Genomic DNA, 15,147 nt, shown 5'->3' with positions numbered 1-15,147 from the left:
TTACATGTCCTTCACAATGGATGGCAGCTTGTCCAGGTGACTGGACAGAAAAAGTGCCTCAAAGCCAGCTTCTAACATGATGTTATACAGGGCTCTTCTATTCACAGAGCTTCAGGGATTCTTCTCAAAGGATATATGCTACACTCTGTGGGACTGAACTGCTTCAAGGCAGAGATGGGCAAATTCCAAACTTATATCTGAATGTCTTCAAAACACTGAAGGTGTTGAGATGTAACAGCTTGGCCTGAGCTGATCTCTAGCCAAAATAACTTGCTGAATAACATGGTGGAAATCATCTGTGCCAAGGAATCTTACTATATTTAATGCAATAAATTGCACTAACATAACACCTTTCATCACAGGATCACAGATTTCTTCACAAATATTAATTAACACCTGCCCAACTGCATCCCTCATCAAGAAGATCAGATTCATTGTCCTTTATTTCACTGGTGGGAAATATCGCCCTGTGGTAGGAAATTCACTTAGTCAATACCTAAGAGGATTGGTGGCAGAGCCCGGATAGCTATTCCAATAAAATGCAGCAGAAACACTGCCTGCACAGAAGTATTACAGCTCTCAATCACACACTTCCATTCGTTTGTGGGAAGTTCAGAGCTTTCCTTCCCTGAGATCAGTGTTTGCTCCCCAACCTCCCAGGAGTAAAAGCAGCAGACCTATGCCCTGCAAGGAATCCTAATGCCAGACTGGGAGAGAAAGGGCTACTCACCACCAGTGGGTCCTAGCCTTATTTATGAAGTGATTCATCTTTGTGCCCAAGGATGAGAGAAATGCTACATTTAATTAATCCATATAGGAATTAAGAAGCACATAGACCATGACTTGACCGTATTCCAAAGATATTTTCCCTGCTGTATCAGAAAGACTCCAAGGTGCTTCGCCTAACTTCAGAGCAAGGTTGTTCATCACCTCTGTGCCACACCATTAGTGTGTCACACTAATAAAGTGTATTCACATCCAGATATCTGCAGGAATTATGCCCCGATAGACTGCAATTTCTTCAATACTGTTGGCAAAGTAAATTGCTTTTTTCTTTCTTTCTTTCTTTTTTCATGCCAAAGTTCTCTCTATGTTCTCAAAGAAAAGATTGTCCTTCTGCAGAAGTTTCTCCTGATACAAAGTTCTTTTGTGTCACTTGCTCCTCTCACTAATGCATCTCTAATAGAGCAATTACTTTATTATGCAGAACCGGTGGTAAAACACATTATTATATAACCTTAAAATGCTTCTGTCAAATTGGGAGTGTTAAAAGAATGAGGAAACTTTGAGATAAATCAAAACACGTGGTATTCTGCAAAAGGCTTTTAGACTTTCCTTTGAATATTCTAATGTTCTTCCTGTAATTTCTACTGCAGATAAATTCTCTCAGGTTTCATCTCTTATTTCACAATAAGTTACCTATGACACCTAAAGATTCTGACTGGATTTAACGTTATATTGTTCACTTTTTTCCTCTTTTTAATCTATTTTTATTTTAATAACAAAATTATCCTAGCATATGTCTTTCACACTCTCTTAGTAAGTTTCTATAAGGCATTAACCATTCTTGAACAATGATCTCCATTATGCATGTTAGCATCTACTGTTTATTGCTGTTTCTTAGATTTATTCCTGTATTTTATATTACTTCAGCTGTTGGTGAACCATTTAAAAATATTAACGTTTCATTCAAATGCCACTTTGTTACAGCTACTTAACAAAACTTCCACCCAAACTTAATAGGGAGGGATCTGTTTTTTCTGTTCAGCTGTAATTTTCTTTTACACTACTAACACGAAAGAGCAGCATGAAACATGCTGCTATCTTTCTCTGTGAGGCTTTATGGGTGCCAGTCCAAAGAACACTGTCTTTCAAAGAAGAAGAGCATTTGGGAATTAATCATGTTTTTTTCAAGCAATGACATTTCTCAAAGTACAAGTGAGTCTGGAAGATCCTTGGAAAATTTCCAGATGTACTTGCTTTTTAATAAAACCACAGATTTTGAATACTATAGCAAATGCGAGGATGTGCACGTGCAAATAAACAGCCATAATGAAGGTGCTGCTATCCTTGCCTTCTCTGTGATGTTCCTGCTTGAGCTAGGCATGATAAAGCCACAAGCGTCCCTGTGTCTACTCTCACTCTGCCCTGGCACTCGCCTAGGATAACTCTGTGTTCAAGTCTGGGCTTCTCTCTGTATTCCAGTGCTAACACCTGCATTTGCTACACATTAGTCTGACATCGGCTTGTACAAGCTGAAGAAAAGGATCAGTATAAGGTACATTTTGGTTTAGAAAAGCACCAGTCCTTTCTCTTGCCAAGACAAGTCCTTATGTGTCAATCTACCCTACTTTCAAAAGTGCTTTCTGGAACAGCAATGGAAATGCCTTTAATCAATCAACACTTAATAATGATGATTGAGGTATGGGTAGTGGAGACAAACCACTAATAACTATTGTTAGTCACAGCTTATTTTCTTAGAACCTGAAAGTGAAAACGATGAAACTATTTTTCCCATCCAGTCTAAGTGAAAAATCAAACAGCAAACACAACTCGGCATCCATAATGAATAGCAAACTCTGTTTGGAAATTCTAATGATTCAAAGTATTATTACTAGTAATGTAAAGCAGAACATCTGTTTAACTGCATTGCTGAGACCCATCTGTCTAGATTTAAATAGCAGTCTCTTAAAAGCAAAGCCTTCAGCTCTCTGAAAAGGCTGCCAAGTTTTTAAAGGTATGACAGTTGTATGTCATTTTCCATCCAGAAGGTAACAAAGCTTTTTATTATCTTTAGTCTACACACTGTGCGAGACACTTAGAAGCAGCAAGCCAATGCCATCATGTTAAAGAAAGACATGTTTGGGGCTTTATTCAGCCCTTGTTACTTCAGTTCAGTAGCTCAGAAGCACTTGCAAACTAAGTGCTGGTCAGTCAAGCTAAAAGGCATTTTATTAGCTCAGTGAATGAGCCCACTGCTGCATTTATGCTCCCGGAAAATGTGACAGGAGTTAAATTTAAAAATACTATCTCTGTGTCCTCTCAGAGTCTCCTGAGCTGAGATCCAGGCTAATGTAGATCAGGGACATTGCAAAGTGAGAGATGAATGAGAACAGCTCTTACTCCTGCTGGTGCCTTTCCCTGCGCAGCAGACTGCGGTGCTTCTGTGACAGAGCAAACGTGGACACCTGCTGTGCCCACGGGTGTCTGAGGGGCAGCACTGACCTGGCTCAACCTGTCCCAGGGGACAAGGAGCATGGTGTCTCCTGATGTGCTGTGCTCTACATGCTCCTTAGCTTCACTCTACTGAGATCCCCTGTGGACCTCACCAAACCAAACTCCATGGGCTGTCTCTCATAAGACACTCTCCCGTGGGAGTGAGCTGAATGTGTGGTGACATACGACCCTTGTGAAAAGAGGGGACCTCTGTCAGGAGCCACGTATTCTTCTGCTGCTGGCACAGCAATTGGGGAGGGACCTCTGATCTCTCCATAGACCCACACTCATCTCACTGTGATCTGAGTAAGTGTAGTCTTGATGCCATTGTGCACTGATCTCTGAGAGAAAGGTGAATTCTGCAGTGAATACCCATAGACTTGGTCTATGACAGAGTCTACCTCCGATGCCTGCATCCATTGCCAGCATGGAGAGACCATCAAAAAGTAGTTGTATCCTATTTTATTTAAGCATGTTCTCAAGGAGGCCTGTTGATGTAACAGTGCTCTACAGACTTTGTTAGGACATAGCAGGAGAACTCAACTAGGAAGATTTCCAACCAATCAGCCAGCCACTCGGACAACCACCTCTTAGGCAAAACCCTCCAGAGTTTGCAGTCAACGAGATACAGCCACTGCTATGGGAGCTTTTGAAACAAACCACTAATAAGCATGGTTTTCATCTCAGAGAGCAAGTCATTTTAATGCATCTCTGCTTCCAGCTGTCCCCTTGAAAACCCTGTGCACTATGGGGAGATCAAATGACCTTAGCCCTACTGGAAGAGAGACTGTCAAAAAAACCCCAGAGCCAGGCATACATTCTCTTTCTCATTTATCATCTCCAGCTCTCTTCCCCACTTGCAGAACTTTAACATGAGGCAAGAGGCCACTCAAATGCAGGAGATTTTCCCAAAGAGGAGGCCAGATAAATCAGGGCAGTAGTGCTGCTTTCCCCTAGCCTCTCCAGAAACTGTGTCCATGTGGATGGTGCTGGCTTATTCCTGGAAAAATGAAGGGTTGAAAGAGGCAGTTCAGTTTATTCCTCTGACTTCATCAGATCAGCATTTTAATCATAGGGAAAGGTCAGGTGGACCATTCTCGGTCCTCCCCTCCTTTGCAGTGCAGACAGGTGGGCATTCACCATGCCAAGCAAACTGTTTATGGACAGATCTCTTTCTCTCCCTGTCACGCTCCTGCTTGCCAGGTTAATCCTGAATAAAGTGGAAGGCCAATATTATCCTCACCTTAAGTCTGCTGTTTTGGCCTTTCATCAGGAATCCCATAGAAAACCAGAGGATGGCAGAGGACCACAGGCCTTGAACTCATTTCACCCAGGCTGTATGAGTGCCATTTGCTCAGGGAGTAAGTTGTTCCACCTTTTGATTTGAGAAACAATGTGAACTAAGACTCCTTTTGCCCTAAACTGACAGATGAGTTTTATCTCAATTTACTGACCAAATGGGAAAATCTGGAGGCACAGACCTTAAATGAGTTTGATGGAGTTTGTAATGGTCCTGAAATAAAGCCCAGGACTCCAGATGGGCCCAGGGGAGAAGAGTCTGTCTCTGTTTACTACAGGGATCAAATTCCCATTGGGCACAGTGGGAAGGCTCTGTCTGTAAATTACACCAAAAATTAATGTGCATAAAATGCTTCACAGAAGTTGATTGCAGTAAAACACAATGCTGTGGTGCTTCCATGGCTCTAGTGTCAGAAAAATATATGCTTAGGTTTCAAAGCATCTGTTGTCAAAAGGGGAAAAAAGCCAAGATTTCTTTGGTATAGTAGTTATTTCTCCCACAGGACTTCTGTGTCAGAATTACTCAATTTTCTAATAAGAATCATCATGAAAGTGTTGCTGTACTCATTAATTCCACCTCAACCTATAGCACCTTTTGAAAATAAGGCTGTGTTCTTCCAGGAGAACAGACCATGAGGAGAAAAAACACAACCTTGTTCTCTAAGGGAAAGGAGGTTTAGCTTTGCCCATGTAATTTCTTGTCAAGCAGATGTTATTCTATCAATCAATAGCTGGTCTAAAACATTAGTTCTCTTTTTTGTAGCTTAGTAGTGCCTATGTGCTGAAGAATCTTTACTATGCTTTCTTTGACCTCTCTAGAAGATACCTTTAAAAATCAATGAAAATTATTCATTTCTGAAACCTTGGTTTCTTTATAATATAGTAGGTCTCCACTCAGTAAAACCAGGGTCGTAACAGCACAAGAGATCAAAAGGAAATACTCAGTCATGGCTATGAATGTGTCTCCATTGACCTGTGGAGAATGACCAGGTTTCCCTTATTTTAAAGAGAAATCTTCATCACATCAGACTTTCCTTCCCAAAACTGTACTAAGATAAATTGTTTTCCCTGTATGAAAAGGCAAAAGATTATCCAGTTCTTGGAGATTTGAATCCTCACCCAAAGCATGCACCTAGATTTTATTTGGGTCAACTTCTCACAAAGATAAAACATTCAGAAAAATGCAGACTTTTTTTTTAAGTTATAACAGAAAATATCTACAAATATTTGAGGGTAGCTTGGACTCGTCTTCTTGCTGCAAAGTCATCTGTAACTAAACTGTCTTCTGAAATTAAACTGTCTCTTCTGAAATAGCAGTACAGTAGTGCTTTCTGTTGCATACATAGCTTCCAGGATTGAAGGTATTGATGACCCACCAACATGTCAACTGAACTGGACAATTTAGTTATACAAGAACTTACCATATGGCATCCCCCCTAACAGTCATTCCTCACCACCTGCAGCAAACTAGGTTTTCTCAATGGGGAGGAACGAGACTGTCCTGTGAGATTACTTTGTACTGTTCCTGGTCTCCCTGGAGAAGGTTGTAGCTCCCTCTCAAGGAGCATGTCTCACCAATTTCCGGGCACGTTCTGGCCTCACAATCCCCTGGGGATCAAAATCAGCCTGTCTTGCCCAAGAATTACAGCCCCTCATCCCTTCCTGAGGAGATGAGCAGCGAGCCCAGCACGCAGAATGGCCCCGGCTGATGGATAGGCACTTCTATCCCATGGCCCATCAGGCCCTGTAGGCAAACAGGTGCAAATAGACTATCTGTGAGACAAATGTTTATTAAAAGGACAGGGAAACGCAAGAGGGAATTATTTTCTATCCTGGTCTGGTGAGAAGAACATAGTCACGAGGATGGAGTCTGGCAGATCCCAATGACATATGTGGGCACATGGTATGTCTATGGATTTAGGATTTTCAAAGACATGTGAAAGCCTGAGGTTCTCAGGTATGCATACATCAACCCTAACATACACAGAAAAGGGCCACCTCTCCCCAGGAGCATGACTCGTTCCACAGATTGCTAGTAGCCTTATTTTCTGCACTTCCCACTGATTCCCCCTGGAGCCCTGCAGAATGAGGGGTTTTTACCTGCACTTCCAGAGGCATAAATCCCCTCCAAATTTCATTGCAAGGGTAATGATGATACATACTGTGTTACCTATCCTGGCACAAACAAGAGTGATCACACATACACAGCGTCTCTATGATACCAACAATTCCAGGAGCAATTTTCAACCCAGCTATCCTAGACCAAGTGACATAAAATCCCTCCCCATCTCTTAAATTCCTGGTACATTTATGAAATATCTTCTCCTCTGGTTAACACACATCAGTAAACTTTCTGCCGTTGTCAGTAGGCACTGCTGAAGTTAACCATTATCAGCTTACATGTTTTTCAATAGACGTAACTTTTTTGAGATTTTTTGCTAAATGTAATGTAATAAACTTTAAATCAAAGATGTCCATAAACATATTTTCTACCACAGACTTTTTTTTCCGTTATAGATAAAGCCAAGACGACTGGACCAATGCACTGGACAGAAAAATTGTGTTGAAAAGATCTCTGAGCCATCACAACAAAATGCAGCATAATGCACTGAAAAGAAGATTGTGCTATACAAAAAAAAAAAAAAAAAAACACAAGCAAGATCTATTCAAGCAAAAATCTCCCTGTATGAAAACATCTCTTCATATATTTTACAGAGAGAAATTATTGAAACCTCAGAAAATGAGAAGGTAGAAATTTTCCATTGACAAAAATATTGATATAATATATAAATGTATCTGTAGGCATACAAAACACCTATGAAAGCTAGATAACGACCAATAATTATTCTTGACTTACAAACAGATAAGTAGATGTATTTAAATATATTTTATACTGTATGTGAAAGATAAATATTTTAAACAAATACATATACTCCTTATATAATGTAGTTTAATGTATGTTTGTGTCTATAATGCAGCAGTGTACAAAAATATACAATATAAAGCTGCTTGACTTGGTATAATATTACATCCAAATAGTCTAAGTTAAACAGCCTGGCTATGAACACAAAGTCAGGCCCTCAACAGCTAAGAAGCACTGGTTTTAAAGCATTCATGATGTTTTATTTGGCCCCTTGGAGTAACTGCATTTTTTAATTTCATGACAACTTGTTTTATTTCACAAAACCTCTGCTTCAGGATGAACAGTGCCTGCTGCCTGGAAAATCACCCCATGCAGCTTTTTGTCCTCATCATTTAGCATGTGGTTCTGTGCATTATTTATTGTGCAGAAGCCAAGCCCTGAACTGAAAACAAATTATTAATTTACTCCTCAATTTTTGTTTACTGTGTTTTTACCAGAACTTCAGATGTTTTTTTTCCAGTGTTCATTACCTGATGTCTCAAACACGGACGTGAGGCATGGTGGGATTATTAGCCATTTTATGCATGATTAACTCAGATGCAAAGGGTTGTAATACATTTCTCCAAATCTCCATTCACCTGATTTAGCAACATGGTTATCCTCTTACATTTGTGCTACTGCAGGAAGGGAGAAAGGAGTCTTGAAGAACATTCATGACACAATCTCATTTGTCCTCAAAGCACAAGCCATCCTAAGCAAGGATGAGGGACAGCAGAAGACAGACTGAAGCCCACTTTCCTTCTTCAACACAAAAAGTTCTGCTGAGATTCAAATTGCAACACACTCTTTTGATCAGCCCAACCGTAGTTCCTGCCACTCCGATCAGTCTCTGGGTGCATTTTGCACCCTGAGGTCCTGAATTCTCATTAATGCAGTCGTAGGAAATTATGGATAGCCCAACTGGAAGCATTTTCAGAGGAGCTGGCCGTGTGCTCAGAGAAACAGCTGCAGTCAGCCTGGGGACAGAGAGTGAAATTCTGGTCCCAGCTCAGTTGGTGGAAAGGTTTCAGCAGAATCCAAAATGTGCCTCAGCTTCCTCTGAGGGATTTCAGTGTTCTGTGCTGAATCACAGGACTGCCAAACCTCAGTATTTCTTCCATGGTCTGGCAGGAATTTGAGTTAAATGACTGGATGCTAGTCTCCTTTCTTCTTTCTTGCTTAGCAGTGCCCTGTGGTGCTGAGCCAGGGATTGTAGGGAAGAGCTCTGGGTTACCTTTAGGTTCTCCTTGGACAGCGGGGAGATGACAGTTGAGGTGGGAAGAATAAGCAGTGACTTTGAAAGATGGGGTGGGGACCTGTACTACCTCTGTAAGATTGTTTGCAGAGAATTATTCCTTTTCTTCAACGGTTAAAACAGAAAATAGGCTCATGCAGCCTAAGTGGCATGGTCAGTAGAGACACAAAAGAGCTGCTGGAGCACCCACTATTTCCCTGTGAAGGTTTTCCCCTTGAACCTTGTAGCTGAGTGTCTCACTGCCCTAACTGCACTATTTTTGAAGCTCCAAAGCTGGAATGTTTTTTGTAAGGAATAGGAAGACACTAAGTCCACTGCTGTTCACTTTAGGTACAACAATCTCAGTAAAATTCAGTTAATGAACCACATAAAATTTGCCATCTGGTTTTGAGTTGATTTTTTTTTTTCCCCTCTAAGGCTATTCCACTAAGCACTGCCTGCCAAGCTGTCTCCCAAAAACACAGATCCAAACTTCGAGCTCCTCTAACCCCAGCCTAAGCCAGTGAGCATTCTGCTTGCTGAGCAGTTCCTGGAATTTTTGCATCTATTTTGCTCAAAGACAGAAATCTCAGCAGCTCTGCTGACAGAATAAGTGCAAGGATGCGGAGGAGACAAAAGCATTTTGCAAAATACGTTTATATTCATTGTCACTGGAGCAGCATAGATATCTTCCCACTTGTCTTTAGGATAACAATAGAACTGCCTTGTCAGCCAGCCAGCAAAACAGCTCGAAAGAGGTAGCACAAAGGAGTGGAGAGGTTCAAGTTAGCAAACAGTGGGCCCTGTATCTGTTCCCTGCTGGGCATTACAGAGTGAGAATCCCTTTACACAAACATCCTCCATCAATACATAAGATTTTCACCTCTTACCTTTCAAACAATAACATCTGGGAACCTGTGCAGTCCAACATAGTAGGACACAGTTTGAGCCAAAGATCTGCCAACAGCCCCAGGGGTTGCCAGCTTTGCAGAATATGTGAACGGGGACTGTGGCTTCGGGAAGCATGTGAAAACCATGCTGAGAGCCAACAGGAAATCTGGGACTCCTCAGGCGACACGATGTACGCTGCCATGGAATAAGGAGATGTTCTCAGGGGTAACCAAAGCAGGCTCATTTCTGGGCCTGGCAAGTGAGGAAGAGAGCAGGGAGAAAGCAGGGGAAGAATCAAAATCTTTAGCTGGTTGGTTAGAAGATGGAGTGACATGAGGGTCAGGACAACCAGGAGTAGGAACTAGGATGCTCTACGGTCTCAAAGGATTCAGTAGTCTGGGACACAATGAAGGATGCTGGCTTCAGTTTTCTATTGTTCTTAGCAGCTAACAGCTGTTTTTAACTAATACCCAGATACCTCCTCCTGGCATTAAAATAGAGAACTAATCCCAGATCTCTCTGGGATTTTGCACTGGGGAGGCTGCCTGTAAAATGGAATGTCAGAATTTTTTCCCTGGTCATTAACTGTACGTGGGGATGATGTTTATTTCTGCCACATTGTGGCTGGGGAACAGCACGAGGAGTAGTAACCAGCCCAGCCTTGGTCTAGGTACTGCATTGTCCGTGTCTGAAAGACAGAGCAGTGATGGATGTGAGATGAGGAGGTCGATGTCATGCAGTAAGAGATGCAAACAGAATGTCCAAGCCAGAGGGATGGTAGGTAATAATTGTAGAATCATGTTGGAGAGGGAGAGTCAAGAATAGAGAGCAAAGAAGGCAGCAACAGGATTAGAAGCAAAATGAGAAACTACAGTAAACTCCGAGGCACTTGGCTCTGTCATACTGACATAAAACTTGTGACAGGTAGAGGTTTTTCTTAAATTTGAAATTCACATTTTAAAGCTGTACCTTGTAAGCAATGAAGCACTTTTTACCTAGAGATCTGAAATATCACGTCTTCCCTGCAGTGACATTTTGGTGACAAAATGCAGCTGCACTTTGAAAGCAGTTTTTGCTTTTCACCTTGTCACTTTTCAGAACATCTGTAATACATTGCACTTTCAGGGGTTTGAGCTGTCTTTGGAGGATCATGCTCCTTCATCACACTGGGAACAGTTTTGAAGAACTCAGAAATCAAATGTGTTTCTTTCCTTGAATAGAGCAAGAGTTCAGTTACAAAGTGCACAGTGTTCTGGTTTTGTTCTGCTTGATACCATCCTTACGAAAGCCAAGCTGTGAGACTAGGAGTAAAAGAGGCTGTGCCAGGAGGAGATGGGATAGATCAGTCCCTTGGCTGAGGGCGATAGACCCTATCTCAGGTGGGGACATTCCTCTAACTGAGAATAATCATCTGTGCCAGTGCTTGGAAGGGAAGTAGAAATTTAGCCCTGTGTGACTGACTGAAGGAGAAATTATGTTTTTATTCTGAGGTTCATAAAGACTGGCTTGGTGGCTTAATGTTCCCTCATTCTTCACCTGAAAGCTTTCTGCAGACAAAGCAATATTATGTGCTAACAGAAATGGAAAATACACAATAATATCCTGCAGAATAGCCTGCTGTATGCAGCAGACATGTTCTTCGTGACCAATAAAAGAATATGAACCAGCACTGACAATCCAGCAGGACACCAAAACAAAGTAACTATGTATTGGACAGCTGTTGCAGAAAATAACAAAGTGTGGAGAGATGTTATTAGCAAATGCAAATATCAACAAAAGTTATTATTTCCCAGGCCAGAGCTTTCCAACTGTGTCAAGTAAAGGTCTTTACTATCACTCGATTTTTGTAGCAGAAATAGGTGATGGCGTTACAGAGTTATGTTGGTAATGTTTTGGGTGGAGGTAGGGGAAGGAGATGAATCAGAACATACCAGTGTTACAGTTGTCATCAACCACTTTCTGTCCTCTAGCACTCAAACCTCTGTATTTAACTGAAGATATAACAAGAAAGCCTTTTGCTCTTCTCTAAGTTAATACAGAAGTTTTGGAAACAAGGGCCTTGTATCAAAGTTAGATTTTGTAAAACTGGGGATAAATGCTGTGCTACTTTGCGATTTTACCAGTACCACCACCTATTTTACCTCCGCCGTTCCTATTTATAGTCTAGCCCTCCATGTAGCTTTGTCAATGAATCACATATGTGATTTTAAACTACAGCTTCCAGTTTAATCCTGGGCCTTGTCCAGTTATGCTCCCAGATTATGCAGAGAGCACCGGAACTGTTAATGGTAGAGAACATAAGAAAAAACAGGAGATGTACACTCAGCTCTCAATTATCCAAAGTAATGGGGAGAGGACCATATCTTAGCTAGAGCAAAAACACGGTCTAGTATAAAATATGCATTAAATAAACTGTAAGAACATAAGGCAAACAAGTTACACTGCCAAAAAAAAACAAAAGGACAATAGGACATTCTTCTTCAGTGTGCCAGTTTACCTGCAGAATTCACTGCCACAGGGTGTCATAAAGGGCAAACCAAGGTTTGAAAATTATATAAGAAATAAAAGTTGCTGATAGTTACATAAGCTTGGATACAAATGTCAAGGCTGGTCAGCCCTCACAACTATAGTCTCGAAGCCAGTTGCGTACCATGGGGTTTTATAACCTCCTCTACACACTTGCAGCTGGTCACAGAAACCTTCTGCTGGGAGACGTGGATCCTTGTGCTGAACCAGAAGGGTAAGTCTGTTATACACACCCTATCCCTCATTTTATGCTTCTGCAATGTGTGAGGTTTTGACAACCTCACACCTTGACAAGGATGCTGCTGCCTCAGATGTGAAAGTCTTGTCCCCATGGGGCTCTGACCCATGTCAGCACAGCTGCACACAGGGGCTCAGGGCACCTGAGAAGTACAGACAACTGGCATTTCACCATAACTATCTAAAAGATGTTTTTTATGCAAGCAGCTTGTCTTGGCAAAGCAATTCCCACCCACCCCTCATGACAAAATGATGGTTCATGAAAGCACAGGCTCCCTCCCAAAACGCACAGCCCATTTCGTAAAGTAGCTCATGCCTCAGCTTAGACATCTTCTCCTGCAAGACCAGGAAGAAAGCATCCATGCTGGAGGAAAACAGAACTGAGGGGATTGCCTACAGGCATAGGAAGAGATACCTCTCCTTCATCCCATGGCCGAACTTGTGCAACAAGTATGATCCTGGACCGGGATGCTTCCCTTCCCTCTGCTCCTTGGGAGAATTTACTGAGCACACCCAAAGCCAACGCCCACCGATCTCAGCCTCAACTTTTTGTCACTTCCCTGTGAGCGCTTAAGGGTCCTGGTGAAGACAATTTGACAAGGAGGAACTTTCTGCTTCCAGGCAGATCTGTTTATTCGTCCCCTCAGCCCTCAGAGTAGCAGCGTGAGCTGCTGGGGCTTGCCGAGCTCGCAGACTGGCAGCGCTGTCAGGTCCCATTCATTGCAAAGCAGCCGATTCCTCACACCTCCCTTGCTCCCCGCTGAACACAGTGAGATCTTGGGAGCTGAGGCTCTGCACTAAGACAGGGCTCAGTGATTGATGCATAGCAGTAATTGCCAGCGTTCATCTCCGAATAGTGAAACTTCATTTCGTAAAGGTTTTTTAGGGTGGGAGGTGCCGGTCAGGACTCCTGCACGCTGATGCTTTTAGAGACAAGACAGCAGGGAGCTCGTACGAACAACCTCAGCCCAAGTCACTGCTGGTGAATTAAAGAAGAAAACAAGCCCAAGCACCTCTCTCGTTAGTTCAAGCTGTTCTTACCTGGAGGGTGGAGAGAAGGACTTGCAAGCCACTGGCTTCTTGCTCTGCCATGCTGCTCCCCACTCACACTCCCTCTTTTTAGCAGCAGACACAATGCAGCTAGAAAGCAAAGCTACCAAGTTGCCTTGCTGCTGCCCCTGTGCTGTTTAAGAAATGAAGAAGCTAAACACAGATCCCCAGACACATGCACACTGCTACCACCAATAATCACAGCAATGCAACTCTAGACCTCAGCAGGAGAGATAAATGTACCCCCCTCCCTCCGAGCTCTCCCACTGTGACGAGAAGATTAATTCCTATATAAAGAATCCTGGGGATTAAGTAAAGTGCTTGGGAAAGGTCTGGGTGCTTGGTGTGTGGCAGGGGGAGTGTGGGGAGGGTGGCAATAGCAACAAGAAAGCAGAAGAGCTACAAACCTCAAAGAAAGCCAGGGAGAAGCGAGGGAGCACACTGGCTGCCTGACAGGCATTCCCAGCTGACCTGCTGATCTGTTCCAGACCCTGCGTGGACCCATCTCCGTTTGACTCTGTTCCAGTGAAACAAGAGACACGGAGAAGGCAGAGCAAGTGAGAGAGATGCCCTCGGTCTTAACGAGCGCTGACAACGAGCGGAAGATACACCCGGCATGAGGGACAGGTGGAGCGGGTTCACCGGGGCTTGCAGAGGGTTTTTGGCTTCCAACCCTGACGGTTGTCCCGAGTCGCAGCCGCTACGGCCAAAGGCAGTGCCCTGCAGGGCAGGGAGTGCCTGCAGACGGGCATCTCGTGGCTGCACTGCAAAGGCCAAGGAGGAAAGCCACCTCTGCAAGGTGCAGTCTGGGGGAGAGTTTGCTCCAGAAGCCTTTACAGCGATTCACATGTGCCTGTCGCTGTATATAAGTATAGTAACTCAGAGCCTAGTTCACTCCCAGGTGTACAAGACACGCTGTAGTACAGTTGTAGTTGTAGCTTGAATTCCTAGGAGGGCACAGAGTCCACCGTTAGCTTCAGCTGAATGACATCAAAGGACTTGGCAAACAAGAAAGAGAAGGTAAAGAAGTTGAGCAGAGAGTTAGATGAGGATTTCCCAGTAAAATGTTTTCAATGTGAAAATGGTCAGTTAATCCAATGCAGATATTTTTCAGGGATTCAGCAATTTCGGTTCAGGTTTCTTAGCACTAGAATGGCATTTTTGTTCCAGAGAGACATCACTCCAGGGTGGTTTGAAAACTGACAGTGGAAACAATTTCTTGATATGCAGCAGGTGAAGGTTAGATCTTGTCTTTCCAATTTGGGGACATTAATTTCAGTCTTCTAGCTCTTGAATAAGTACTTTATTCTGGTGTAGGTCTTCTTAGTTCCTCTATTAGGAGCTTTTCCCCTTTGAATTAAGGATTTTTGAAGCAGTAATATGAACCTTGGTCTCTGGGCGCAACGCAGATGCTTATAGAACTCAGGACCACACAGACATACTAGACAGCCAGTGTGCGTATGATTTTCTTTGATGATGTCAATGAAGTAATCACAGATTGGAGATAAACCCCTAATTTTCTAAGAAGCAGTTAAATGAAGAATAAAACACTCCCTTCTTGTCCAAGGACTATTTTCACGTGATGATCATTACACCCTGCAGAACCTTCACTGATCAAGTGCTTTAGGCAAATGCTAAGACAAATCCTCTCCAGCTCAGCCCAGCAATGTGTGAACAAGTGGCACAAGCATGACATTCCTTGGTTTCTGCATGTGCCAGCAGGGTTCCAGGGTGTCACTACCAAGTTATAAAATAAACCAGATTAAAATACCTTTCCCATAATTATGGACAC

At 42.8% G+C, this 15,147-nt stretch overlaps 1 protein-coding gene across 1 annotated transcript in view; it reads right to left on the bottom strand.

Annotated features, from left to right (window-relative positions):
• The window catches only part of AGBL1 (AGBL carboxypeptidase 1), a 209,082-nt gene extending 194,146 nt beyond the window's left edge, over window positions 1-14,936 (bottom strand). Inside the window, exon 1 of the mRNA XM_032994199.2 lies at window positions 13,347-14,936. Within this exon, the coding sequence (XP_032850090.2) occupies window positions 13,347-13,397 (51 nt within the window). The 5' untranslated portion in view covers window positions 13,398-14,936. The remainder of the gene's footprint in view (window positions 1-13,346) is intronic.
• Between the last annotated feature and the right edge of the window lie 211 nt (window positions 14,937-15,147).

The sequence above is a fragment of the Tyto alba genome, unplaced genomic scaffold (genome assembly GCF_018691265.1).
Source record: "Tyto alba isolate M040663 unplaced genomic scaffold, T.alba_DEE_v4.0 Super-Scaffold_41, whole genome shotgun sequence".
NCBI lineage: Eukaryota > Metazoa > Chordata > Aves > Strigiformes > Tytonidae > Tyto > Tyto alba.
The sequence above is the reverse complement of the archived record's forward strand: the minus strand, read 5'-3'. Positions and strand labels throughout refer to the sequence as shown.